The 27,732-nt window shown below is 37.0% G+C and overlaps 1 protein-coding gene across 2 annotated transcripts in view; it reads left to right on the forward strand.

The window, feature by feature from the left end:
* Window positions 1-22,187, forward strand: part of LOC117417947 (VPS10 domain-containing receptor SorCS3-like) — a 112,798-nt gene extending 90,611 nt beyond the window's left edge. The window contains exons 15-27 of one of the 2 annotated variants that reach the window (XM_034030375.3): window positions 145-262; window positions 1,541-1,674; window positions 5,741-5,854; window positions 6,561-6,732; window positions 9,264-9,450; window positions 10,058-10,191; window positions 10,873-10,996; window positions 11,900-12,012; window positions 13,916-14,047; window positions 15,225-15,324; window positions 20,548-20,653; window positions 21,138-21,292; window positions 21,936-22,187. In XM_034030375.3, the coding sequence (XP_033886266.3) occupies window positions 145-262; window positions 1,541-1,674; window positions 5,741-5,854; window positions 6,561-6,732; window positions 9,264-9,450; window positions 10,058-10,191; window positions 10,873-10,996; window positions 11,900-12,012; window positions 13,916-14,047; window positions 15,225-15,324; window positions 20,548-20,653; window positions 21,138-21,292; window positions 21,936-22,000 (1,654 nt within the window). In that variant the 3' untranslated portion in view covers window positions 22,001-22,187. The remainder of the gene's footprint in view (window positions 1-144; window positions 263-1,540; window positions 1,675-5,740; window positions 5,855-6,560; window positions 6,733-9,263; window positions 9,451-10,057; window positions 10,192-10,872; window positions 10,997-11,899; window positions 12,013-13,915; window positions 14,048-15,224; window positions 15,325-20,547; window positions 20,654-21,137; window positions 21,293-21,935) is intronic. The other variant, XM_034030376.3, reaches the window with a different exon arrangement.
* The last annotated feature ends 5,545 nt before the right edge of the window (window positions 22,188-27,732 follow it).

Genomic DNA, 27,732 nt, shown 5'->3' on the forward strand with positions numbered 1-27,732 from the left:
CCAAGATAGTTGATCATGGCTACAGTTCGGATTTGCTATTATAAACCAAATAAGTCTCATGTGCTGGTAAGTTATTATCTGAAAGCAGTTTAATTGCTACATGGAGACAAAAACGTGTTGTTCTTTTTCCCGCTTTTATTTTAGGTTTTTCGGACACTTCAGTCATCGCTCTGAGTGGCAGCTCGTTAAGATTGACTACAAGTCTATCTTCAGTAGGAGGTGCACGGAGGGAGACTATCAGACCTGGCATCTAAACAACCAAGTGAGGATAGTATACTGTACTGTCGTCTGACCTCATATGTGTTCACCATTTAACAAATTCTAATGCTAGAACTTAGTAAAGTGCCGGGAAACCCTGGGGCCAATGAGATTGCAAGGAGGCAGAGTTGTGTCAGAGACATCCAATCAAAATTTTAGCTGTTATGTTGTAAAACTGAAAAGACGTGACAGACATGAACAATATGATTTGGCAAACCGTTCCTCTTGTTTGGTCGAACGAGCAGTATTATTTAACCTTTTTATTCCATTGATTGGCGTTTTTCTTTTTCTAAAAACCCGATTAACAAATGTATTTCAAACATTCAACAGCTATAAAAACAACAACTCCACAACCTGTGTACCCTCTCTCGTGTGCTGTGCTGTCGTTTCTTCACCTGTTTCCTCTCACCAGCCAATCCCTTACGCATCAACTAATTAAAGGGATAACCACCTAAAAACAAACTTAACACAATAAACAGGAACATCGTTTTAAATCATTTGATGTATGTATATATCTTTTTTTTCTTCCATTCAGAACGTGCTCGCAAGGTACCGAATGCTATTTGTATGCTGCATTAAGCACTGTTGGGATTATTGTGAGATATGCGCATGCGTCAGTGTGGTTCATTGCATTTTTTCCTTGTGATTACTTACACTGTTATTAATGTATTTTTAAATTGTGAAGTTTCGATATTATAAATGTACTTTTAAAACATCAAAACACATCTCAAAATAATGCAATATTCAGCATTACACCGTAGTTAATTCTTTTAGATGTGTTGTGCATTTACACGCAGAGAAGATTTAATTGCTAGCCTGAGCAGTGAAGTATATACATATTTCGGTTTTGAGGTGGCTGATGATAGCATGGAATAATAAAACAATATAACAAGACCTTGTTTTTCTCCATGGATATTGTGAAGCAGAGCTAAGTTAAAGTAAGTTATTGCTTTTCTTATGTAAATATCTGTTAACATCTATATGTATATATGTTTCATATTGCATTTGTGTTATTATATTTTTCTCTGTTTTGGAAGACTTCGATATTATCAATATCAATATCAAAATACGTGCATGATATCTATATACAATTTTCATATCGATGCCCACCCCTACTAAAAATGTGTCCCTACAAAACAGCTCTTTGAAAATACAGCTTAACAAAACCTTCCTAAAAAAGACCTTAAAGTTTTGTGAATAGGGCACATAATGTTCTCACTTTTATCACGTAATAACCAATTGGTATGCCAATTCATACCACCAACCTTGTGTTTTTTACCAGGGTGAACCTTGTGTAATGGGAGAAAAGCAGATCTACATGAAACGCAGGCCAGGAAACCACTGCATGCTGGGAAAGGACTACTCCAGGATGTTGTCCTCAGAGCCGTGTATCTGCGCTGCCTCTGATTTTGAATGGTAAGTGAATTAACGCATAGCCTTATAGGATGTGACTAACTATGCAAACTTGCTTTGTCTAGATAAAGAAAGAAATGCATACGTTTGAGACATGGGTTCACTGATGCGACAATTGACAAAGCAGGATGGCCAAACATAGCAATTCCTATCTCATACCACCAGGTTCAGGGATTTTGAGAACTGAATATTTTGTTTTTGCACAATGCAGTGTCATTACAGCACGCTGATACCAGCTTCATTATATGATATAATCAAAACATATTTGCAGTCAGTCTTAATTACAGAACTGTGAACATTGCTGTTAAAAAAATTACATAAATGGCCTGTGAACTGTAACTATGTTTTAGAAGTGTAATTGTGGAACATCAACCAGTGTAGATGCTGGTATGCCTCAACACCACTGTACAGGTAGTAATTCTTTTCGGAAACCATAAGCTGTCAATTCAAGATTACAGAGCAACCACTATGCCATATCCTTCCCCTCACAGCGTCTTCTATGTTGCAACTTTATAAAAGCATTATCATTTTATACTGATGTTTTTGAGAGGGACCTTTGTTTTTTTTTTTTTGTTTTTTTTTCTTTCAGAAAACTTTACTGGTACTATCTATTCTTAAAATTTATAACCATTTAAAAGGTGCCTAGTTCTTAATGGGAACCCAAATTAAGAGAAGACATTATGTTTATTTTTTTTCAACAGGGCTGATTAAAATGGGGGTTGTTCCTGCCATTTTGCTTAACACACAAGTTATTTGTGATTTATAAATGGACAGTTTTATGACTGGTTTTTAATGGTTATGTATTGTCAAGGCTGGTCTTTCTCTTTCGCTTTTGTTTTCATTTTTCCTTTTTCTGCTTGGCAGCGCCTTCACTGAACCCCCTTCTCCCTTAAACTAAGGATCTGGCTCTTCTTTTATAGCATGTGGTTGGGTTTAATTGATCAACAATTATTAAATTAAACCTCAGCCACATTCTGCTCCTGGATTTGGCAGGGATGGGATTTTAACCCCATCCCTGCCAAATTTAAATTTCAAAACATTTTAAACTTTATTTACACTAAATACCAAAATACCAAACAACGTTATGTGCAGGGCCTCTTGCGTGTTACAGTATGTACTGTTATGAAGCGAGCTGCACTTTGCACTCCTTCTTAGACTTGTGTCTTGAGATATATTGTTTTCACTTACCATCCTGTAAATGCCACCACTGATTTCACATTCAGGTCTTATGCAAAGTCTTTCTACTTTATATGAGAGTGCAGCTGTTTTTTTTTTTTTTTTGCATAAGCATTCAAGTATTTAGCATCAGAGAAAGCACTGTAACTGTACCTTATAGATTACTAATAGGGTGTAACTGACTCATTTTAATTTTACATTTTTTTCAAAGCTGTTAATATGTAGGATTTACTGTTAATCCATGAATAAAATGACCAGCAGTTATAATACATTCTTATTGTAAATGTCAAAATGTCTTTATAGATAATATGTTAACCTTACGTGAATAATCTGCAAGATGGCTTGCAAAACACCAAGAAATGTCAGTCAAGGTCAAATTTCTATGTTAAATAATTGTGATCTATTTAATTCCCCCCCCCCCCCCCCCCCCAAAAAAAAAAAAAGAAAGAAAAAAAGATGTCAGATTTTAAAGCCTTTTTGAAAAAAAATTGAACTAAAGTGAAGTGGTTTAATTAAAGTAAACCAAGTAGTGTACAGTGGAAGGTTGTTTCAAATGTGAAAGAAACAATTTTATAACCAGATGAAATGCAGAGTCCAGTCTAGATATTTTGTAATTGTTCCATGCCAAGTGTAATCATGCTGTGAACATGAACTTTCCACAGAATTTCTATTCTGTATGCAAATTTACTTTTTTATGTTCTCTTGAATTAATGAACTTCCTGTCTCTCTCTGTGGGTGAGGGCACATGATAGTGTTTCATCAGATCTACTGTGCTCCATAATCTGTGGATTTATTTAAAATGTCCCTTATTAGGATGGTCAAACCCCCCCCCCACTGTCCGCTCCACAGGGGATAGTAGAATTATAATTGAAAATGATCTATCCACAGGGAGCTAGGCATTACCTTCAAGAACAAGGCCGCTATTAGAATCAGTTGTGCAGATTAAGTTTAGAATATGGATGATGTCCAGCATTAATTTCGGGGGTTTTTACCACATTTGCACCTCTCCTCACAGTTCGGCTTTTCAGAGTAATTAAAGTGTGTTTTGCAAGAAGGGGTTCTGTAGCCCCCTGTAATTAGCATATCATTAACTTTGACATGTTCGTTCAATCGCTAACTTAATTAGCTGCCCTTCGTGATTTTCATCATGTACTTTTTGGTTTGGAAGCTGTTAAAGGGTCAGTACCTAAACTAACATGATTGCTTTTTGTTATTTTTATGAATTTTCAGTACTTCACAATGGCACCGTTAACCCACGAAGCATTTGGGTTGGTAGCTCATTCTCGATATCCATGCACTAATTGGTCAGCCATCTGTCTACAGTTTTGCTCAGAGTCCTCCCACACTCACCTGAATGAACCTTCAATACTGACATTGACTGAAATCAAGATTATTAAATCAGCCCAATTGATTAAATACAAAAAAGTTTTCTTGCACTTTTCCCAAACAAATTTCTTCAGGGCACTCAGCTTTTTTTGCTTGAAGGTTACAAGCATGTCTGCACAGATTCTAATGAGAATTGTACTCATGAGCACAAGATACTCTGTAAATCTGTTAAAAAAAAAAAAAAGCCTGAATAACTTTGTTATCCTCTTACATGCCACTCCATTGTCAAGGCCTGTTGTGTCAGTGATCTAATAAAAAGCCTCTTTGTTTCAATTTGCAGATGCAGGCTAGGACTTGAAACAGTTATCCAGCATAGTGCCTTTCGGTTTTTATGCCGATGGCTCCTGCTCAACTCTACTCTTCTAAATGAAATAACCTTAGTCAGGTTTACAGACGTGCGTGTTATACGAAGTTAACGATAATAATTATAATTTTGGTTTACTTTTGCCAGTCTCACTTGACTTAAAAAAAAACATCTTATTCCTACTTGGTTTGATTGAATGAGTTACAAAAAAAGCTTAATATGAAATCTGAAAATGAATTTTAATAAAGAACGACACGTTTTTAATAATAAAACCGTATTTCACTAAAGTGAAACCATGATTTTGTTATTTTGAAATACCACTGCTTCAGATTATTACTAGTACTTAATAACAGTAACAACGTTTTATTTAGAGTGAGTTGGTGCTGAACATAAATCCATTCATGGCCGTACGAACCTGCTGTAAACACCGGGAAAATGTGGGTTATGATATCCCACCAGCTGCTGACACAGTTGTCTGAAACGACCCAGATGCTAATAATGTAGCGTGCACAGCAATGTCACTACACCTGGCATTGCATGACTCCTATCTGTAAGCATCTCTAGATCAGATTTGATCTCCTCATATAAGGCTAGTATGATCTCTGTGTTCATTCTGTTTCTAGTTATTATCTCCTCCTCACACAGCCCTAAACGTCTGCCTAGCCTGAAATCCTCTCTCCTCAACCCCTCTTCTCCTGTACAACTCTTCTGCTCATTTGCGCTCTTCTCCCGCTTCAGTGACACAGTGCCACTTCCATGTTTCGTACACTCTGCACTACCAGTCATCTGCCCTATTTATGTTGTGAATTACACCGTCTGGTTTCAATAAGCGGTACTTTTAACACACACTGAAGCACCTAGTAAAGTTAGCACCCTTCAGTGAATATGGTTTGCATATTAAATACCTCCCTCGTGGTATTTTGTGGCGTCATTTGCATTCATTTCCATTCATTTCCATTCATTAACATTATTCATTATATTTAAATGACTCGAACACGGTACTTTTTCCATGCGCTTATTTCCACGCGCTAGGTTGCCTGCCACTAGTTAGTCAATACAGCAGATGTACAAAACATGCAGTAAAGGGGCTTCTGCGTACAAAACACATTACCACTGTTTAGTGAATGAGGCCCATGGTATATTAATAGGTCAATACATTTCTTTTAACATTATTGCATTCTCCTTTTGAATTGTCCAAACCAGTGATTATGGGTATGAGCGTCGTGGAGATGGAAAGTGTTTGCCTGCCTTCTGGTTCAACCCAACTACTGTATCCCGAAGCTGCAGCCTTGGACAGAGTTATCTCAACAGCACCGGGTAAGCACAGATGAGCATCAATACTTTCATAATGTTTTTCTTTAGGTTTTCTAAATATAACTTCAAAAGTTTTGATAACACACGCCGTAAACATTACTTTCACATACACAGAAACTGGTAAAATAGCTCTCATAATGTCAACCTTCAATGACTTGGAATAGATTAAAATGTTTGCAGAAGGACTGGCCAGCACACCACTAGACTGGTAAAGTGGCAAATTGTAAATTGCATGAACCATGTTACACACTGCAGATCTCTGAGCCTGTATTTATTTACAAGCCAACTACTCTAATCAACTTCAGCACTAGGAAGACCAAGTTAAAAATAAAATTTAAAAAATAGTTTTGAGTGTGCAATCTAACTATTGGGATTATTGTGGAATAAAAAAAAAAAAAAAAAAACTTATATATTTGCCAGTTTCTTATTGCAAGCAATTTAGTGTTGTCTCAACCAGGTCACATATCTCTCTCTCTCTCTCTCTCTCTCTCTCTCTCTCTCTCTCTCTCTCTCTCTCTCTCTCTCTCTCTCTCTCTCTCTATATATATATATATATATATATATATATATATAGTAGAATGTCACATTTGACCTTTCATGAAATTTCTTCCATCATTACATGTGGGTCACATTATGTTAAATCTTCAAGCTTTATCTGCAAGACAGTATTTGCTGTTACTGGAGGCTGAGCAATACACTTTGAATGCAGGTACCGGAAGGTGGTGTCCAATAACTGCACTGCAGGGGTGAAGGAGATCTACACAGCCAGGAAGCAGCAATGCCCTCGCCGCGCTCCCCGGGGCCTCCATGTTGTCACTAGCGATGGCAAGCTGGTCTCTTCGCAGGGGAGCAATGTTACCTTCCTTGTCTTTTTGGAGGACGTGAGTCAAGCATAAACTATTATTTTGGTTTATTTAACTCCGAATCATAAGATAGTGGTACAAAGAAACATTCAGCATGCAGACAATGATAAACACTCATCGAAACGTTTGTATAAATGTATCACAAATTAACTATTTAGATCCTTGGATACTTGTGTTCATAACCTTATTTTGTGTAGCAAGAGAAACAGGCTAACATGTTATAAAAGCTAGGCCTAATTGTATAAAGAATCAGCCAATCATCATGTATGTCTAGTTCTATTTCTCAAAACTGGGAGGGACAAAAAACTGAAAAACTCCAAAACTAGGACAACTTTAAAGCTCCCTTTCGCTCAAACTCAAAAACATTACAGTTCATAGGCATACAGTATGCCCCTGATATCTAGTGACAGGCTATGTCTCTGGACAACAGGTATAGTAATTAAGTCAAGTAGAGAACCGCTTATTGGTGTAGTTACACTGATGAAGGCACTAGCCTAAACATGTGTCTACTTGACTAAGTTTCTTATATATCGCACCGATGTCCCATGTGCAGTTTAACACATTGAGCCACAACAAACTCCTCACAGTGGGGAACTGCTAATAGTGTCAAAATCAATGCAGTGTCATTTAACAGATGAAAAAAAGCATACCACAGGCCTACCATACGAATGCCCTTGAAGTCTTAATGTCCACCCCTTGACTTGTATTGTGTCAGATAACTCTTAATGCAGATTACCTTCTAGCGATTTGAATCATTAAGTTGTAATGAGCAGCACATCGTTTCCTGAAAATGCAGCTTTTCCACTAAATCATATCAAACGTCCCTTCCCACAGAAAAAAAAATAAACAGAAAGCTGGAAATTGGCAGCTTGACATGTCGAAACACCCACACCAAACTGTTTAAATCACTTGCCCTCCCACCTAGACCCTGTTATTAAATAAAGGTGCTGCATGTTGCCAGGGCATGCTGCTCCCATGTGGTGTTACGCTCTTCTAAATTAAACCAGAGGAACCTATTCCAGTGATGTTGCAATACCTCTCAGACTGTACCCTTTCTGTGCTGTGCAAGGTAAGTGTTTCCCTCTTGGGGTCTCTCTGTGGCAGATTTGTCATATTACTGTGTGATGAGTTACAGGATTGAGGCCACTTTCATTCCTAAAGAGAAGGGTGCCATGATATAAAAAATCCTCACACTTGCAGTCCTATGCATCTGGAAACTCTCCAGTTGATTTGAGTTTTCATTTATATTCATGAATCCAGAGATGGTGGTAATACGTGGGCTGAGCTAATGGCCTTAAATATTTAATACACGGTTGGGGTTGGCGGGACAGATTCTGAAAATGTACATGCAGTTGAGTAGCAAAGCTGAGGCGATAAAAAGCAGCTGTGTCCTGCAGTTTCATATCAAAAAGTGTAACGTCAGTAATGAAATGGAGGTCTTTTTATTTCAACAGAAACATTTATATTTAAAACCTTATTGTTTTAATGTCATGTTAGTGAATATGTCCACGTCTTATGTTAAGCAAAAATAAATAAATAAATGCTTAGCCGATTATTTTGTTCTTCTTGTATATGGATTCAAGTTGGCAGCACACACTTAACCTTTGGGCCAGACAGTAACAGAGGTGACATTTTAGGGTTTAGGGTTGGTGGTGCCCTCCTTTCAATGTGGTTAACCCCAGGTTGTGTCTGTTTTGTGAAGATTAAAGATCCCATAACGCTTGTTGAAGATTATTCAGAAATGCAGCCACTGCACACCACCACCATCAACACTCCACCCTGAAGCAAGCATTGCGCTGTGTTTTTTAATCACTTTCTTCTTTTTTTTAACAAACAAAACAGGATGAAAAGTCTCAAAGCCACCCATGGCAATCATGCATGTTTTTGTGCTCCATAGCGCTTGAAAGCCAGCATTATGTTTAAAATAAATAATATTTGCATTTGTTATAATGCAGCACAGCTTTTGCTTGTTAAGGCAGTGTTACAAATTAATATCCCAATCGGATTGTGTTACAGTGTGCTTAAGGGAAGACTTAGATTTGCAAACTGGTTCAGAGGAGCGGGAATTTTCAAGCTATTCCAGCTGTGACCACCAGTTCCTATGCTTGTGCTCGGCTAGCAGATGTAGCCCCAAGGAAGGCTGCAAATTGCAAGAATTCATTAGCAGTCATTGCTCTAATAACTTGGTGCATTGAGTTACTGTACTGATGTGCTAGCTCTGTATCTGTATCCTTTACACAGTTCAACCTATATAAAAGACCACCTGCAAAGAAGGACCAACACCCAATAGCGACCACTGTGAATAAACAGAACATTTAGAAAGTTAAACCACCTGATTTATATTCTTTATATATTATTAACAGTGTTGTCTTTGTTGTATTACTTTAAACAGCAACCCACTGTTGCCTTGCTGAACAAAGAAACACCATGGAACAAAATCCATTGAAAGCGGCTTATGTAGGCTCTAGTGATTCCAAAGGCTTTCAGTAATGAATCATAATGAGTCTGCCATTAAATCATTAAATATATCTGCTTTTATCTTTTCCCAGGGCGACTCTCTTAGGACAAATATTCAGTTAGATTTTGGAGATGGCATTGCAGTTTCCTACTCCAATCTCAGCCTGATAGAGGGTGGGATCAAACATGTTTACAAGACTGCTGGCATATTCCGGGTGTGCGCTCTGGCAGAAAACAGCCTGGGGTCAGACAGTGCTGCCCTTTACCTGCACATAACATGTACGTATTACCATATCAGAGATCAGTCTGAACTGATACATTTAAAATAAATAAATAAAACACACACACACACATATATATATATATATATATATATATATATATATATATATATATATATATATATATATATATATATATATATCTCAATTATTCTCTTGGTGAAACAGATCAGTCGGCTGTAAAATGATGTAATTGTGAGGTACAGTATGTTGATGTTGCTAAACCTAGTCAAAAATATATTACACACATTTCTAGCAATGCATAGAAGAGATGGATGAGCTTGCTTAAAGGAATCCGAGCCAAGTGTTGTACTGGAAGCTTAGTTCCAGTAAAATGGGATGAACAGTACAAAGGAGCGGAGCTAGTGTTTGGCCCACGTGGTTGAAATTGTCCTGAAAGGTGATCCAGAGACATCAATTATAATTCCCTCTGAGTGTGAATATTGCTCTGTGGTACAAGCGATTTACACAGTTTTAAACTTTAGACAAAATATTTGATCACAGCTCCTGATACTTTATATGCTAGTGAGTAATGGTTTTGACACAGGAATAGCAGTGTTTATTTATGGGTTTGTTATGTAATGTTTTTGTAATTCTTTTTGCAGGTCCAGTGGAACACATTCATCTTTCTGTCCCATTTGTTGCCATAAAGAAGAAAGAAGTCAACCTCACTGCTGTGGTGTGGCCCAGTCTTTCCAGAACAATTACTTATTTCTGGTGGTTTGAAAACAATACTGAGGTTAGGAGCTTCTTTAGGATGCCAATAATAAGCTGCCACTGATGTGTCTTATATGTGGTAACAATTGCTTTATAACTTGTCTTCCCACTTAATAATCCTGTAAGAGGAGTGTGTCCTTATTCGAAACAAAAACAACCCCTGGGCCTCCAGTAATGCATTGTATTTTATTGGGTTAAAAAAAAAAGCTATGTTATTCCTAATTGTTTTTTTATATGAATTGTCACACTGTTTAGTGTCAGATTCCACCAGTCGTCAGTGTTTAGGCAGAAAACTCATGTGGTAGATTATTAAAAACAGACTAGACAGCACTACTACAATATACATATTTTACTCTACAGTCTTTGGCCTCGCCTTTTGAGGTACCCATGCCCAGAAATTAGCTGTCAGATAAGTAGAGAGGCTGGCCATAGTAAGGCCATGGGCAGGGGGCAGGATAGCTCCCTTTCCACGTTAGACGAAGTCAACAAAAGCAGGAGGAGGCTGGGTAAGAGGATCAACCTCTGGCACACGGTGGGGAGGGGGGGGGGGGGGGGGGGGGGGAGGGGGGGGAATGGGGCATAGTTGATCATTGGACATATATGCTTGATATTTACGTGATTTGATCTGAGGTAAAGTGTTCCCTACCAGAACCATTGCTTTTCTTAATTTCTGTTACAATTTTATTGCACCTTTCTATTCCAGCCAGTGATCACCCTGGAGGGAAGTGTCTCCTATACCTTCACGGTGGAGGGAATGAACACTGTCACAGTGCAGGTCTCTGCTGGGGATGCAATACTGCAGGACACAAAGACAATCGCAGTCCATGGTGAGGATTCACTTCAACATGCAGATCCTATACCAATCTAACAATTTACCGATAGCTATTGTAGCATCCATTGCCATTAAGGTTTGCACAAATACCATCACAATGTTGCTCACTCATAATTTGGACGTCTCAGACCCAATACATCTGTATAATTTGACTGAAAATTTAAGGGTCTGGTTGAGTTACGCAGTAGAAAGAATGTATTTATTACTGCACAACAAAGACTAATTCCAAAGTCTAATTTCCAATATAGTCCAGTTTTTAGTGTGTGTGTGTGTGTGTGTGTTGGGGGTGAGTGGGTGGGGGCTATAGTACAATATTCCTGACATGATCAGGTTGATAAAGTAAATGGGAGACAGCTCTGTTGCCAGGATTAGGGTCTCTTGGCTAAATTTGTCTCCTTTGATTGAATGAAGGATTGGTCCAGATGTTACTTTAATTATTTTTGTTTGCAATTAAATGCAGACATAAGGATCTAGTTGTATCCCTTGATTTCACAGCAATGATGTTAAATAGGATTCATGGCCAAGATGATCCACAGCTGAAATAATCTTTACTCAACAGTCAACAGTGTAGCACTAGTTTTTAATTATTACGATGTTTGTATATAAATGCAACTGTTAACATCAGAAATCAAACTTTTGAGTCATTTAGGAGACGCTTTCATCCAAAGTGACTTACATAGACTAGGAGGTGAATTATGCATCAGCAATGCTTCTGCAGAGTCACTTTCAATAGACCTCGTTTGTTTTACGTCTCATCCGAAGGCCGGAGCACAAGGAGGTTAAGTGACTTGCTTAGGGTCAGTGGCTGAGCTGGGATTTGAATCGGGAACTTCCTGGTATGCCCTTTTCTTTAACCACTGGACCACTAGCCAAAAATCTACACATTTTGTATCCACAGAATTCTTCAAGTCTCTGCTGTTGTCCTTTTCTCCCAATCTTGATGAGTATAACCCTGATATCCCTGAATGGAGAGACGATGTCAGTAAAGTCATTAAGAAGGCTCTTGTACAAGTAAGTGTGCTAAACAGCAGATTTCACAAGGTATTATACACCCGAAGTAACTAGGGATATTTTGGAAGTATATCAACTGACAACTACAGCTCTACTAGCTTACCATGGAAGAGGCATAGCTGTACATTAAAATTAAAAAAATGATGAGATGCAACTACTGCATGAAAGGCTTTTACCAGCATTCTCCGCTCTGGACACCAGCTCAGGGGTATTTGTTTGCCTTCGCTGCCCTCTACCTGAACATTCTGCTCTGCAGAGCAGCCTATTACATGCAAGGGTGAGGAGGTCAGTCCATCCCACTGGCAAACTAAACCACATTCAGAATGGGGGTTTTCCAGAGCAGAAAATGTTAGCTCAACAAAATGCTTCACTCTGTCCCTTGGTCCCAATGCATGTTCAAATTGTGAGGGTATACATTAACTCTGTTGTCATTTCTTTTCAGGGTGCAAACTAAATGTAATCTTTTTCAGGGCTGTACGGTCACTAGCTACTGTAAATTCTAGTCCTATGATGGAAGATAATAAATGCAATTTCCATCCAGAGTAGCGAAAACACAGATTAGCTGCTTTAATTAGCAAAGTATTTACTGTAAAAAATAAAATAAAAATCTCACTGTTTCCATTTTATTATCAGCTATACTGGAGCCTAACACAGGCTTCAAATATAAACCCTACCTAATTCTAAACCTAATTCTATACCCATGTTTAAGTACATTATGAAGTGAAGTGAAATTATTCATGATAATTAATTGGGATTTTTCTAAATTATCTGTTCACATGTATTTCTTGTAAACTACAAAAATGTGCATGAGTATAGTGTTCTGCAAATGTGTGTAATGTTTTTTTTTCACTAATTGTAGAATGGGCTTCTCTTTTATAAATAAATCAGCAAAAGCCAATATAAAGCAACCTTCGTCTTGGGTTATATCGTATATGCTTTTTCACATGTCAGATTTAGATTAATTTGGTTCTCTGAATTACAGTGATTATTGACCTTCCCTGGTATGTTTAGCAGCAGGCACCAAGGGAGTAAACAGATAATGATCAGGGTTTCCTTCACGGTCTAGTCCCCATCTACACCAGTGTCACTCACTATTGATCATGGGAATATTTTAGTGTTTCTACTGAGGTGGCTGTGTACTTCAGCCTCAAGTTAGTTACATGTCTAGGAGGTGATTTATTTTAGAATTGCCAACGCTGTGAAGAGCAATTTATGAAATAAACACTGCCTTTCAATCATTCGACCCAGGGGTTTTGAGCTGACATTGCCAGCTTCTTAAGCCATGTGTGTCTTGTTAACTTTGAAATATTTGTCTAAAGTCATGTTAATGGTCTCCCTCCCAGGCCAGCCAACATTAAAAAAAACAACATTTTGCAGTTTGAAGGCATTTAAAAAGAACAAAAAGTGTCCGACATGACTCCAGGGGCAAGACTTGCATGTTACAATACTACGGTATGGCACCAGCTTCTGAAAGTTTCACCACAAGCGTGTTCTCTTAGGCAAAGTGTTCTCTTAGGAGGTGTTCCTATACACAGAGACTATTGTATTTATTAAAAAAAGATTAAATGTTCCATAAGATTAAGATTTATTTATTTGTTTATTTTTAATTCCAAATATTTGGATTAATAATAGAACAAAAGTACAGTATGCAAATAGGCTACTATAGCAAGTACCCAGTGGTACATAGTCCCAGCTCTAGAAGGCAGAAATGAAATAGCTAATGCTAACGACTGTAAGTGCACGCAACTAAATAAGGAGCAACTTTTAACGCAATGGCTCCAATCTTGCCTCACCTAGCAGGTATTGCTATTTAGGTTTGGTGCTTTCTGGAGGGAAAGCAGTAAATAGAGAAGATGACATTATATACGGTGCTAAGAAGGATGTTCCTGCTGTGTTTTTGCAGGTGTCTGACTTTCCAGAAGAGCAGCTTTTAGTTGCTGTACTTCCTGGCATCCCCACTGCTGCTGAGCTTTTCCTTTTACCACATAACAACCTAACAGAGGGGAGGAAAAAGAACGAGGCTGATTTAGAGCAAGTAAGCAGCAAGACTCATCTAATGCTTTCCATTTGGAGGTCCTGGTTGTTTTCTGTTGCCTTTAGTAGAGTTAGCCAATACATGTTCACCCTTTAGATGATACATAAAACCTATTGTAAGTGACTGTGCAGCAGCAGTTGTGATGCATAGTTCACCTCCAATTCTCTGTAAGTCGCTTTGGATAAAAGTGTCTGTTAAATGACTAAATAATAATAATAATAATAATGTTATGCACACTGTAACAGGGTGAGGGTAGCCCCATCCACAGGAATTTAAAAAAAGCTGCAGGCTTTTATGCAGGTGGCCATCTCCCGAATTAATTAAGTGATTAATTTGTTGCTAATCGGGAGATGGTCACCTGCATAAAAGCCTGCAGCGCTCTTGGTTCAGGGTGGGTGTTCAAGAGGAGGAATGAGAGTGAGCAAGAGAGAGAGAAAACGAAACTTAAAAAAACGTATAGGATCAGTGAAGACTACTGCCCAGCCTGACCTGTATTGTTTAGTATTTTGTGTTTGTGATTATTTTGTTTAAATATTAATTTTTGCTCTGTGAGCAAGTTTTTTTGTTAAAATATTTTATTTATTTTTGTATTGAAATAAATGGCGCGTAGCATCTCTTTTGAACTGCAGTACTTACCTCAGTGTTTTGGTTCCTGACTCTGGCCTGACGTCACCACTCGTCCACCCTGTCATACACACCTACAATTATGGCCAAAGGTTTTGCATCACCCAATATAATTAATTTTGCTTTATAAAGTCAAATGAAAACTGCTGAATAAATATTGATTTACATACCGCTTTGTAGTTTTCCATATACAAAATGAAAAACTGACACAAATTGAAAAATGTGACATTTCGAAATCAAACATGAAACACTGTACTACTATGATGGCTTCTGGTAGACTTTTGCGATATTATTTTGTAGTTTCTTTGATTACGTGGTGTTAAATAAAAGATCTAAATTATGTTCATATAGTTAAAAAAAAAAAAGTATCTATCCTAAAATTCTAGATGTTGTAAAACTTTTGGCCATCACTGTACATGGTGCTTAATCTGAAGAAAACAAAGGTTCAGTATTAAAGAGTCTTGCATTAGTCTGTTTCCTAGTGACCCTGAATGTATTGTGTATGTTAACATGGATGTATTCAGTTATTCAAATGACTTTTTCTTCCTAACAGATTTCAGGAATTCTGGTCAGTGCCCTGAATCAAAACGTGGTGGAGTTTGAGCTGAAGCCTGGAGTTGGAGTGATTGTTTATATTACACAGCTGACGTTAGGTGAGTCCTAAAATGACAAATACAAAGGGTGCATTTGAATGACCTAAACAGTATTGAATAAGGGGCTTGAAAAAGATGAGCAGGACTACAGAGCTAAAGATCTGCAACTAAGTAGATCATTAAAAAAAAAAAAAGCCTATGGAATAAAAAGTAGGATATTGGCAACATATGTCTTAGATAAGAATATAACAAGTCTGTGAATGAGAATTGGCTTATCGACCTCGTCCCTTGCTAGTTTAACATTAGCCACAGGGCAGCATTTAATAGTTGTTGTTTTTTTAACTAACCCCAGTGTTTTAGCTGCTGCAACATCACCGTGTAAATAACTCCACACATTTATTATTCTATGCATGACAATGAGTCTCACCTTCTGTTCTGAATATGTTTCCATTTATGCCCCTTCTTCCTACACTGAGTTTTAAATATTAATATGGATTCAACTTTCTTCATCGTCTGAATTCTACACTGAAGACATTTCAGTAGTTACCTTGTTCTCATTGCTCATACTATTTAATATTGACTGAGATTAGCCTATTTCCCATACTATGTATGTAGAACCTCTATTAGTGGTGTCTGACAAGTGAATTATACACTCAGTAACACTTTATATTAAGTGTCTCTAATTACTGTGCATTTACATAGAAGTTACTTAGTAAATGCATGTGTACTGACGCATAATTACAATGTTATTATTCATAGTTACAATGTACTTAATGTGTAAATCTTTTTTGCACAGTATATGTAAGTACACAATTGTATCAGAAAAGGGTCAGGGTTAGAGTTATATCTTACCAAAAGATTTACATGTTAAGTACATTGTAACTATACATACATGTTGTACTGGTGATTAAGGCTGGATCCTCATTATACACGCTGAATGTCAATCAGCCAGCTCTGCTGCCCTGTGAGGTGGAAGGATCTCCCGCCCCCACGGTCACATGCGGGAAAGATGGCAGGCTGATATCCCAGGAGCACACAAGCACATAGAAGCAACACTAGCTGCAGTGTTGCATCTGTGGGACATAGAAACCCCCTACTATCAACACCACACAGTTTAATGATGCTCTGAGGAGTGCACCGTTTCATATAGGGAGGTTCTGGGAAAGCATGTTTTGTCGTTGTGTTTTCTCCACTTAAGAACATCCCAACCAGAACATCACACAGTCACTCACACAGCCCAACAAGAACATCACACGGCCATTCACACTGCCCAACCAGAACATCACACAGCCAGTCACACTGCCCAACCAGAACATCACACAGTCACTCACACTGCCCAACCAGAACATCACACAGCCATTCACACTGCCCAACCAGAACATCACACAGCTATTCACACTGCCCATCGAGAACATCACACAGCTATTCAGACTGCCCAACCAAAACATCACACAGTCACTCACATTGCCCATTGAGAACATCACACAGCTATTCACACTGCCAATCGAGAACATCACACAGCTATTCACACTGCTCAACCAGAACATCACACAGCCTTTCACACTGACCATTGGGAACATCACAGCCCTTCACACTGACCATTGAGAATCACACAGCCATTCACGCTGCCCAACCAGAGGCTTGGTGGTCCAGTGGTTAAAGAAAGGGGCTTGTTACCAGGAGGCTGCTGGTTCAATCCTAGCCACTGCCTCACTGCATGTGACCTTGAGCAAGTCACTTGTTCTCTGTCTTTCAGATACAACATAAAACCAAAGTCTTATTGTAAATGACTCTGCATCAGCAGTTGCGATGCATAGTTCACCCCCTAGTCACTTTGGATAGAAGCATCTGCTAAATGACTAAATAATAATAGCATTGTAATTATGTGTAAGTACACTTGTATTTACTATGTAAATACGCAGTAATTAGAGACATTTCATATAAAGTGTTATTACTTTTGTGCTCTTGGTTTGTACATTTTTTTTTTCCATACAAATCATCTGGCAATAATTGCTTTTCAGTCAAACCCTAACACTTTGTCGCCATTATATTGCCTTCATAGAGTACCTTTTAAACAAAATAAAAAGCTTTTTGCATGGCAAATGTTCAGCATCCATGCAAGCTTTATTATATAAAGCTGGGCTCCATCCAGGTGGTTTAAAATGTGATACAGAAATGGTAAGGGACATTGCAGCTGGTTCATAACCATAATGCACTCTGGGTAGACTGCGTGGATTATTAACAAGTCTGCCATTTGCCATTGCAATATGTGTGGCTGAACTTGTGGGTTGATTCCAAATTCTGTGTTCTTCAAATCAAGCTAAAAGTGAGGGTATGTAGACTGCATGTGTGTTAACTTACCCTGTACATAATTCAACATGGGAAATAAACAGGAAGCTAATTCTAGTTGTATGGTTTTCTTGTACATTTCTATTTGTGACTGCAATGAAGCTTAATCAGCTTAGGCTTGTCATTGTCCTTTGTATATTTCAAACAAATTAATTTACATTTTGAACCTGCATAGCGGCAACTTATTTAGCAAAATTCAATCTCTGAAGAGGCCTGGTACTTAGAGTGTGTAAACATGCATTAAATGTTAAGGCTGGTACATGTGTCACTGGGATTGCTTTTCAGTACCGAAAGGTCTTAAGAGGCTTTAAGCTGCTCTTGAAAGGTCAGTGACTTCATACTGTAGGCTGCCTCCGAAGTGTAAAGAATGCAAATAAATTATCTTTTTCTGTAATACACCTTGACACCCACCTTCTGACACATCATGATTTGCCTTCCAGGAAACTGAATATCTAGTTCTGGTTGCATCCCAGTGTGTCTGTTTATCATCTCTGCACCTAGTCTTTAGAAAGCAGCACACGCAGTCCTTATTATTTTCCTAATTGTCTTTGCTGGGCATTATTTTAATCTGATGGCTTTTCAGATCTTGTACATAAAATGAGTTCAGGCCTAATTCCAATGGCACTCAGGTGCACCAATCAACAACGAATTGGCGCTGATTTCCTAAAGTTGGCAGGCTTGGCTCATAGAATTTTGTTTTTATTCCAAGTAAATCTAATTAGTCTTTCTTAGAAGTTTTGACAGGAGTCACAATGCCCCATGAACATTCATGAGTGCCGTTCAAGAGCCTCCATCAAGGGCTCATCAGCGTTCATGAACAGTTTATGTGTAACAGGGCAGAATCTGCTGTAAACAACAGCACACACTCACTCCCTAAACCAGCCTCTTAACCACTGCACAAGCCAGGCTCATGTGAAGAAGCAGATGAGAATATGAGTCACGACACCAATGTAACAGGGTTGAAGCCGGGCACAAGCCCAGCCACCACATACTCTCAAGTGTCTTAGCCATGGCACAAAACAGCCAGGTTCATCTCACCAGCAGGAGTCCAAATCCCGATGAAAGTTTAATAAAAAATATGAAATGTATTATGAATAAACTTTGTTAATATCTGAGTGAAGAACAGTCGAATGATTTGGGAAGCAAAAACCCATTTAATCAAAGCTGGAAGCAATTTATAGAAACACTTTAGCAGGACTTTAAGGCACTTGCAGCTCATTTTTTCAAAATAGGTCTCTCTTGTGTTGCTAGAGTCTGTCAGAAAACATCTCAACCCATAAGCATTAGCACTCTAATAATACAGCCTCTTCATGAATAACTACATTTTTCATAAACAACTTATTTGAAATGGAGGAAAAGCTGTGACCTGACCCTTCTCTGCACTGCGTTTCAAACACCGCAGATCTTAAATTGCATTTATTAGACTGTTTTATTAAAGCTCTCGAGTCGTAAGAGGGCTACCACTTTATTGGTCCTCACGTTTTTGTTTTTCAGTCTGTCCTTGACAGATTTGGCTAAGCTTAGTGCTACTTTAATAAGCCAAAAGAAAAGCATAATATATTTAGCATGTCTCTTCCAAATGGAACCTGATTACAGTCACTGGGTTTATACATTTTAGGAACATTTGGAATAAAATGCTTTTATTGTTTTTTTTTATGTTGTTGTGCTAACAGGGTTCACATGCTTGTCTTTGTTTTCATGCAATTAAAACATTATTTATCATTTATTTAGTTAATCTCTTGTTCTGCTCTGAACAAAATTTAATGGAAAACATAAAAATAACACAGTAATTTAAGATACTGTCACGTTTGTTTTATTACCTTAGCACCCAGTCTCTGCCTTATTAAAATACAAACGAGGCATTTTTAAAGTCCCTTGGTCAACTTGTACAACATTCTAAGACTACCACAATGGGTAGCAATTCTTTATACTTTTAGAAAGCCTGCAATATGGCTGCCATTCATCTCCTGGAGACGGCAACATTAAAAAAAGGAAAATGCATAAACTACCCCTTGACAGATAATATTCTTAAATTCAGCAATTCTTTTTCTTTTTAATGTTTGTCCCCAAACAACCGTGCAATATGGAGAAGACAAATGTGACCGACTTCAACTGTGAGGCAAAAGAAATATCCAAACAGTGTTTTTTTTTTAGCAATAATTAAATATAATTAGTTTCTATATAAACATCAATCCAATTCCCAGGTTTTTCCAGGTTTCAAGGTTTTTAATGGATTTTAATTTAACTCTGCAGGAACTTCTGGAACAAAATTTACTTAGCTTCGTTGCTCAGGGATATTGTGCCCTGCACATGGTGATTTCACTTCTTCTGGAAGCAGATTGAAATGCAATGACATCCACATCCACAGGGATGGAGTTAGGTGGGAGAGCTCCCACGGCTTGGTTTAATCAAACACCTAAAACAAGCTTGCCTACCGTTGAACCCCATATTAGAAAAGCATTCCTTCCTTCTGAAAGGACACCCCTTAAATTCCACAACATGTCCACTACTTACTTGTGCTGCATCATGTGGGGTATGTAAAATGCTAGTGATATTTTGTCCCGAGAGAATAATCAACTGGGGGATTGTTAAAGAATCAATTTCACTGCTAGAAGTATATAACAGTCCTTTCAATTACTGCTAGCAAGCATTCTATAACTGTGCCTAGCAGCCCAATAACATTTTGATATATATATATATATATATATATATATATATATATATATATATATATATATATATATATATATATATATATATATAATGATCTATGGCAAAAAATGACAATTGATTTGAAGTACACTAGGCAGGATAATAAATACAATTGGAATTCCACTGCTCTTCAGGGAAACCAGTAAACATTACATAAGTGAACGCTGAGCAAGGTCAGCAATGCTGTGTTTAATTGCTCGGTTTCTCTTTCTGTTTCTTCAGCTCCCCTTGTCGACTCCAGTCCAAGACTCAGCAGTTCTGCCATGTTGATGTTGCTTTCAGTTGTATTTCTGGGTTTAGCAGTTTTTTTAATCTACAAGTTTAAAAGGTACGTCAAACCAACACAGTTGAAATAATTAATAACTGTACATAGTAAGGCTGTAATTCGATTTAGGGGTTGTTCTGGTGACTTGCCTTACTATAAGAGCAAAACTATTTTAATCATATCTCGATAAAGATTATGGTGATTTAAAAAAAAAAGTATTTACTTTGACCATAGCTTTAACCTTTTAAGGTACAAAGGACATTTTATGCTAACTTTCTTATTTTTGCAATGAGGTGCACGAAACAGGGTTTAAAATGTTCTGGCAGGTTGGATCTGGTCATCCAAATGGTCAGTTTCCTCGTGATACCCGAGTCACTCTCAAATGTATTTTAAGAAAACGTTAGAACAACTTATCAATTCCTTGTGTACCTTAAGGGGTTAAACCATTACAGGGCCCAGTTTTGAGAGACAGGGTCAGGTGATCTGATTTTCATACTGCTGTGTCTTTAAGTAATGGGTAGTCATTTTGAAACTTTCCTTTGAACAGAAAAATCCCCTGGATAAATATATATGCGGAGGTCAACCATGCGAAAGAACAAGAGATGATTGGCTCTGTCAGCGAGACCACGCCCACACTTATACTAAGTGAGTTCACGAGTCGCGAGCAACAGCTGGAAAAAGAACTAGAAACCAGGGTCATAGGTAATGGTTTTATTTATTTGATGTTTTTGTAGGGCGGTAAACAAGAAGTATGGTACTATTTATGTCTTGTTATCATTAGCATTATCTTTATTAATACTAATATGCTTACATGCAGTACATTCATACGCTGTACACATATACACTCTTAATATCATTAAAATATAAACAAAAGTTTTGCATCACCCTATAGAATTAACTAATTTTGTTTCATAAAGTCGATTGAAAAGTGCTGAATAATGTTACGTTATCATATTGAATTACATACTGCTTTGATGTTTTCCATAAACTGACAAAAAAGACATTTCAAAGTCTGGTTATTGCCAGTGACTGCAGTCAGTTCCTTATCATTGAACAAAACCAGGTTTGGAATGCAAAAATATAACAGATGAAGGCAAGGGGTTTAGTGTGTCCCCTAATGCATTCTGCTCGAATTGTAGAGCTATTTAAAATGTAAATGATAAATAACTGTTTGTTTTGTTTTGTTTATGTCATATTAATTAATGGAGGTTTCCAGTTCTTAAAGATCGCGAGAGATGCAAATGAAGACTACAGTACCTTCCTAATTAACAGCGAGGAACTTGAATGCGGTTGGACTCATCCCTTGCTTATTCCTGCTCTTGTTTGTTTGTTTTTTGTTCTCCAGGAGGAACTGCAACAGTTGGTGAGAGCGAATGCACAAGGGAAATTCCAAACTGCACTAGCGTTTAAAAAACCTATGATGCAACAACGTGTACAGAAGTTTTGAGATTTTGGAGTTCTGTTTTGTAATTATTCTAAAACACACAGTCAATGTTAATAGTTTTTAAGGACCTCATTTATAAAGTGTTGCATGGGAGTGACTTGTTCACAAGATGGATTGTTCTTAACCCAGTTAGGGATGGTTGTGAAAACATAAATTATATATATATATATATATATATATATATATATATATATATATATATATATATATATATATTCTACTGAAACTCTTTTTGAACTGCAGAAGTGGCATAATGGCCAGGCATTGATGAAGTGTGCATCTGCAGCCTGCCTGGTGTGCCTAGAACACAGCTCACTGTGGTTTATTTTAATGATCTAAAGACCAATGTAACTTTGACCTCTTTCTACTGCATTTCCACTTTCACTTGTATTGACCTTAGTGGTGTTATTAAGGGAATCATTATATTGGTAAAGGAGCTTCCACAATGTATAATATCCATGCCCCAGTGTAAAACATTGGGCTGTTTACATGCAGTATAAGCAACCCTCTAGTCTAAGGTAATGGAACAGGATGGATAGCTATTCATTCCTATATTTTCTCTGTAAATAGTTCAACTGAATTTCCCCATATTGGTCTTGGCAAATAAGCACACCAGAATACAATCAATTTTTGCAGGGTTAAAACACCACATTACCTTATAAATAGATTTATAAATGAGGTCCCGGACTTGTGCATGGCAAGACTGAGGATGCAGATGGTATACTGTAGATAAACAAGTCTGTTGTATATAGATTTTTTAAATTATTATTTCTCTGAAAAACGTAACTGTTAAATACATTTACAATAAAAAAGTGGACTTTTGTCTGAGGTTTACACATTTAATCTTTAAAGGTGTTTCAATTGTTTGCCCTGGTTTTAATTTTGTATTATTATAAAATTATTTGGAGCTCCAGTTAATTAAAAAAAAACATTTATTCATTATATAAACTGCATTAACCTTCAAAAAGATTCCCAAGGTTGATTGACTGGTTTTAATTTTTCATTGAAGTTAAATGAATAAATAACCTAAAATATACTAATAATAACTAAATAATAAATATGCCTTCATTTCAGACTGAAAATACAGGACCCTTAGGACAACTCGAAAGCCAAGCAAAAAAAAAAGTATTTATTTGCTGCTTTTAATGGTTTAGCTGCATAGCCTATAAAGGTGATTTCAGGTGGTTCATTTTTGTTTATAGAAAGTTGTTTATTTTTTGCTAGGGGGTCATTTTTGGTGTAGAAGCGTTTTCATTGAAAAGAGGCTGGAAAAAATGATTAGTGGATAAAGATACTCCAATTTAATGACACATGAAAAGTAGAATGGGAAGCAAGATTCTACCAGTGTTTGCTGAAAATATCCCGCCAAGATGAATTGAGAACAGCAAGCAATCTGTTGAATAATATGTCTGCTTAGGACCAGCAAGCACCTGATGTGTTTTTGCAGAAGACAGGAGAATGTCATTACACTGACTGCTGACAGGTAATGATGTAACAGGGAGGCGATGCAATAGCAGGTCTGGTAATATTCTAGCTGGGGGGAAAAGGCAAAGGAAATAGCATAGCTTAGCATTAAATATAGGTGTACATTTCAGTTCCATTACAGAACGAAAGCAATGATTCCGAGCCCCTTTTTAGCAACTGTCCGCATACATTTTATAAATTACAAAGAGCCAACCGGTGAACCAGAACTCAAAATAAAGATCTTGTATGTTTAATTTATCCCAGTTACGTCTTTCCAAGGACTCTTGACGTTGCCAGATTGCAACTCATTATAATGACATTTAGCAACCTTGGAAATCAACCTCCAATTATATCTGCTGATCACTCTGCAGGTGGAAAAGTCTGATTCTCATGGTTCTTTACTGTTTTGCATCAGTAAATAGCAATGTTCATCCTCCTGCCACAAAATGAAAAAAAAAATGTAACAAATACCCACCTGAGGTTGTTTGTGTTTCACCCTTCTGAAACTGTTTTGGAGGGCTTAGCAGATATCAAAGCAAATTGCTATTTTAATAGAGATTTGTTTTTGAAACAAATCTAAAGATGTATTAGAATCCTCTGTGTGCAGTGTTCTGTATACTAATGCTTTCACACCCCCGTCAAGTTATGAAAGGCAGGTTGCTCAAAACCAGTTTAGATGTCTTGAAATCTAGTCATTTCTGTCCACATCTTGATGACTGGGATTGCGACATTTAAAAAAAATAAAAAATAAAATAAAATAAATGCACCATCTTTCATTCCTCTAATCTCCTTGAAAAGGATTGGCAGACGCAATGAGAGAAAAACAGGGAGCTCAACTGTGCAACTACAGCACATCTGCTCCTGCTGTTGCTGGAATAATGAAAAGAGATAGGTGGATAGTTTGGCAAACTTCCCATTAATTTACATCTTTGTTTCTACATGCAGTAATTTCACAATATGGCATGCTGATGTAAGCATGTAATTACATGCACAGCAGTGCAAGAGAGTGGACACTTGCAGGTGTTCAGTTTCCAGTTGCTGTATAATATTTTTGGTGTTTGCAATTGGAAGCTATGGGGTAGTACAGAATGAAATGAAATGCTGTGAACTTCATGGGCACACAATGAAATTCTGTGTCTCAGATGCAGTGGAAGATTTAATTCTCTGATAAATGTCTGTTTGGAAAACTGCCTTACTTTTTGTCTCACTGGTCAAAGATCTCCCTCCGAAACAGTGGCCTTTTTGTTTTCTTTATAATCTCATTGACTGTTCAATTGGTACCAGAACCAAGAGAAAGGAGAGGTCTGAGACGAGACATATCTTAAAATGTGGGTCAGATTAAATGTTGCATCCACTCTTACTTTCTCTGTCTTGCAAATGTGTATTTCTGGAACTTGTGTTTTCATGTGCTTTGGAATTCAAGATCAAAGTGATGTTTTCCTCTTTTTCATTTTTTTCCTCTTTTAATAGAACTGAGCTTTTTCTGAACTATCATCATTAAAATGTTACCATATTAAATCTAAACTCGGTGTAAAAATCAGCTTGGTTTCAAATGACAAAAACCTGTTGACAGCAAGGTGATGCCATCTGACCTTTCATTGAGCACAAACTCTGAATAGCTTTTAGCATTGAAGATACTAATTGGGTTGTGAATATTGTATTGGCTGGCTTTCTTCCTAGTTCTGTGAACCTGCTGTTTTTGATGTATCACACTGACAAGTGCTGACAAAAACAGTCCTAGCAAAGTATTGTTGGTGTGCAATACATTGTGGTTTTCCAGTTTTAGATCTATAAAGGGAATTGCAGAACACCAAAATTACCACAGGCTAAATAATATTTTAACACAATTACTTTACTGTAATGAAAGAGACGTTCAGCACCTGCTTTTACTACAGCTTCATGGTTGAAACAATGGGTCTTGTGGGCAAACAGTTGCAACATTATTGTACACACAAACAACTAATGCATGCATCTTCATATATATTGTTCTTGGAGTTCTTGTTTATTTGGATATTTCTATTGTAAAGAGATTGTCATTTTGAAATTGTTGAAAATAAATGTATTTTTGTACATCAGAACGCATGCTGTTTGATTTTTTCCCCATACAATTTCAAAGGACTCTTCCTGGCAATTTACTATTTTTTTTTACAAACAGAAATGCAATACAGAGATTTACATGCACTGTCACATGTTTGATTTTCATAACTTTGTTACAAAAATTTGAATTCTGACTTTTCTTTTTTTTAATCAATTGACTACACCCTACAAACTGTTAATTCTAGCTAAAATACATGCATTTCAGTGTTCTGAAAATAAAATGGACATTTAGTAATACTCTATTTAATAGAACCACATGAGTATATACACTATAAAAGAAAAGCTTCTTTTAAGAGACAGTGGCCCATTAAATACAGTTGTAGTCAAAAGTTTACATACCCCAAAGGAAATGTTTAATTTCTAGATATTTCTCGAAAACAATTATAGGAAAAATCTTTTGTAGAAAAAGTTTTGCTTTTGTGGATAAGGGGAAAAAAAGTTACAGGAAATAGATTTCAATTATTTATTGTAGACAGTATTTTTTTATTTTTTTTTGCAAAACTCAAAAAATGCAAATTCAGAAGTATTCATACCCTTTGATGCTATGACAGTATTATCTAGAAGGTGCTCGAAATTTCAATATGATAATGCTGAACCTAATTCTAGAAAAGCCTAGACAATGCTGGATTGTAGGTGAACATTCTTAGAGAGTATAAAAGGTTTAGGCATAGGATGATTGCTGTCATTACCAATAAGTCAATATGGGAAAAAGTAAAGAGCTATCTGAAGACCTTAGGCAGCAAATTATTTATTGTCATAAAGATGGAGAAGGATACAAGAAGATTACCAAGCATTTGAGTATCCCAATTTAAACTATTGTTTCTATTATCAAGAAGTACAAGACTCATGGTACTGTCACAATGCTCCCTCGGTCTGGAAGAAAGAAGGTTCTCACCAAGAAAAGTAGAAGAATTATGAGGCAGGTTAATAACAATCAGACATTGACTGCCAAAGATATTCAAAGTGAATTGGCTGCAAGTGGGACTGTGGTTTCCATTTCAACCATAGGTTGAGTATTGCATGGTGAAGGTCTCAATGGTCGCAGGCCAAGGAAAAAGCCACTCTTAGGAAAATGTCACAAGGACAATCGCTTAAAGTTTGCAAAAATGACATTTGAATGATGGATATGAGTTCTGGTCAAAGGTTATGTGGAGTGGTGAAAGAAAAATCGAGCTATTTGGTCATGCTGGTAGTCATTACATTTGGAGAAAGTCTGGTGAGGTGTACAAAGAAAAGAAAACCATACCTACTGTCAAGCATGGATGTGGTAATATCCTTCTATGGGGCTATTTTTCCACTAATGGAAATTTAGTTCCAATACATGGTAAAATGGATTCCATAGCATACCAATAGGCAGTGGCCAATCATCTGAAACCCACCGCTACAGAATGGTAGTGTAAAGCGCAACCGGACCTTCCAACACAACAACGATCTAAAGCACACATCAAAATCTACTTCAGAATGGTTAAAGAATAAGAATATGATGAAGGTTCTGGAATGGCCTAGTCAAAGTCCCAATCTAAATCTGATTGAGAATCTATGGTATAAGTTGAAGAAGGCTGTACACAAGAGAAGTCCTGGGAATTTTAATGAATTGGAACAATTCTGCATTGAAGAATGGTCAAAAATCACCAAAGAATCATGCCAAAAACTCATTGACAAATATCCTAATCATTTAAAAGAGGTTATTATTACTAAAGGTGCCTCAACTAGCTATTCATTTCATTTTCCTCGTCAGGGTATGAATACTTTTGAATTAGCATTTTTTTGCAAAAAAATTGCTGAAATAAATAATTGTAGACATCTATTTCTTTTAACTTTTTTCCTCATCCACAAAAACAAAACTTCTGCTACAAAAGATTTTTCCTATAATTATTTGTTTTTGAGAAATTTCTAGAAATTATACATTTCCTTTGGGGTATGTAAACTTTTGACTACAACTGTATATACATATAGATGGTGGCAGTTTTCTGAACAAATTCACCTTTTCCATTGATCTTGTGTCCCCTTTGTTAGGAGAACTACTGCAATTTAAAATCAATATTTGTATTTGAAAATGAAAACAGCTGTGAGCTTAATATTGGCACTCTGTCTTGCCCTTTGAGACACTTGGTGCCTGTTCAAATCTTTCTTTCAA

This window comes from Acipenser ruthenus, chromosome 13, assembly GCF_902713425.1.
Source record: "Acipenser ruthenus chromosome 13, fAciRut3.2 maternal haplotype, whole genome shotgun sequence".
In the NCBI taxonomy this organism is placed as follows: Eukaryota; Metazoa; Chordata; class Actinopteri; order Acipenseriformes; family Acipenseridae; genus Acipenser; species Acipenser ruthenus.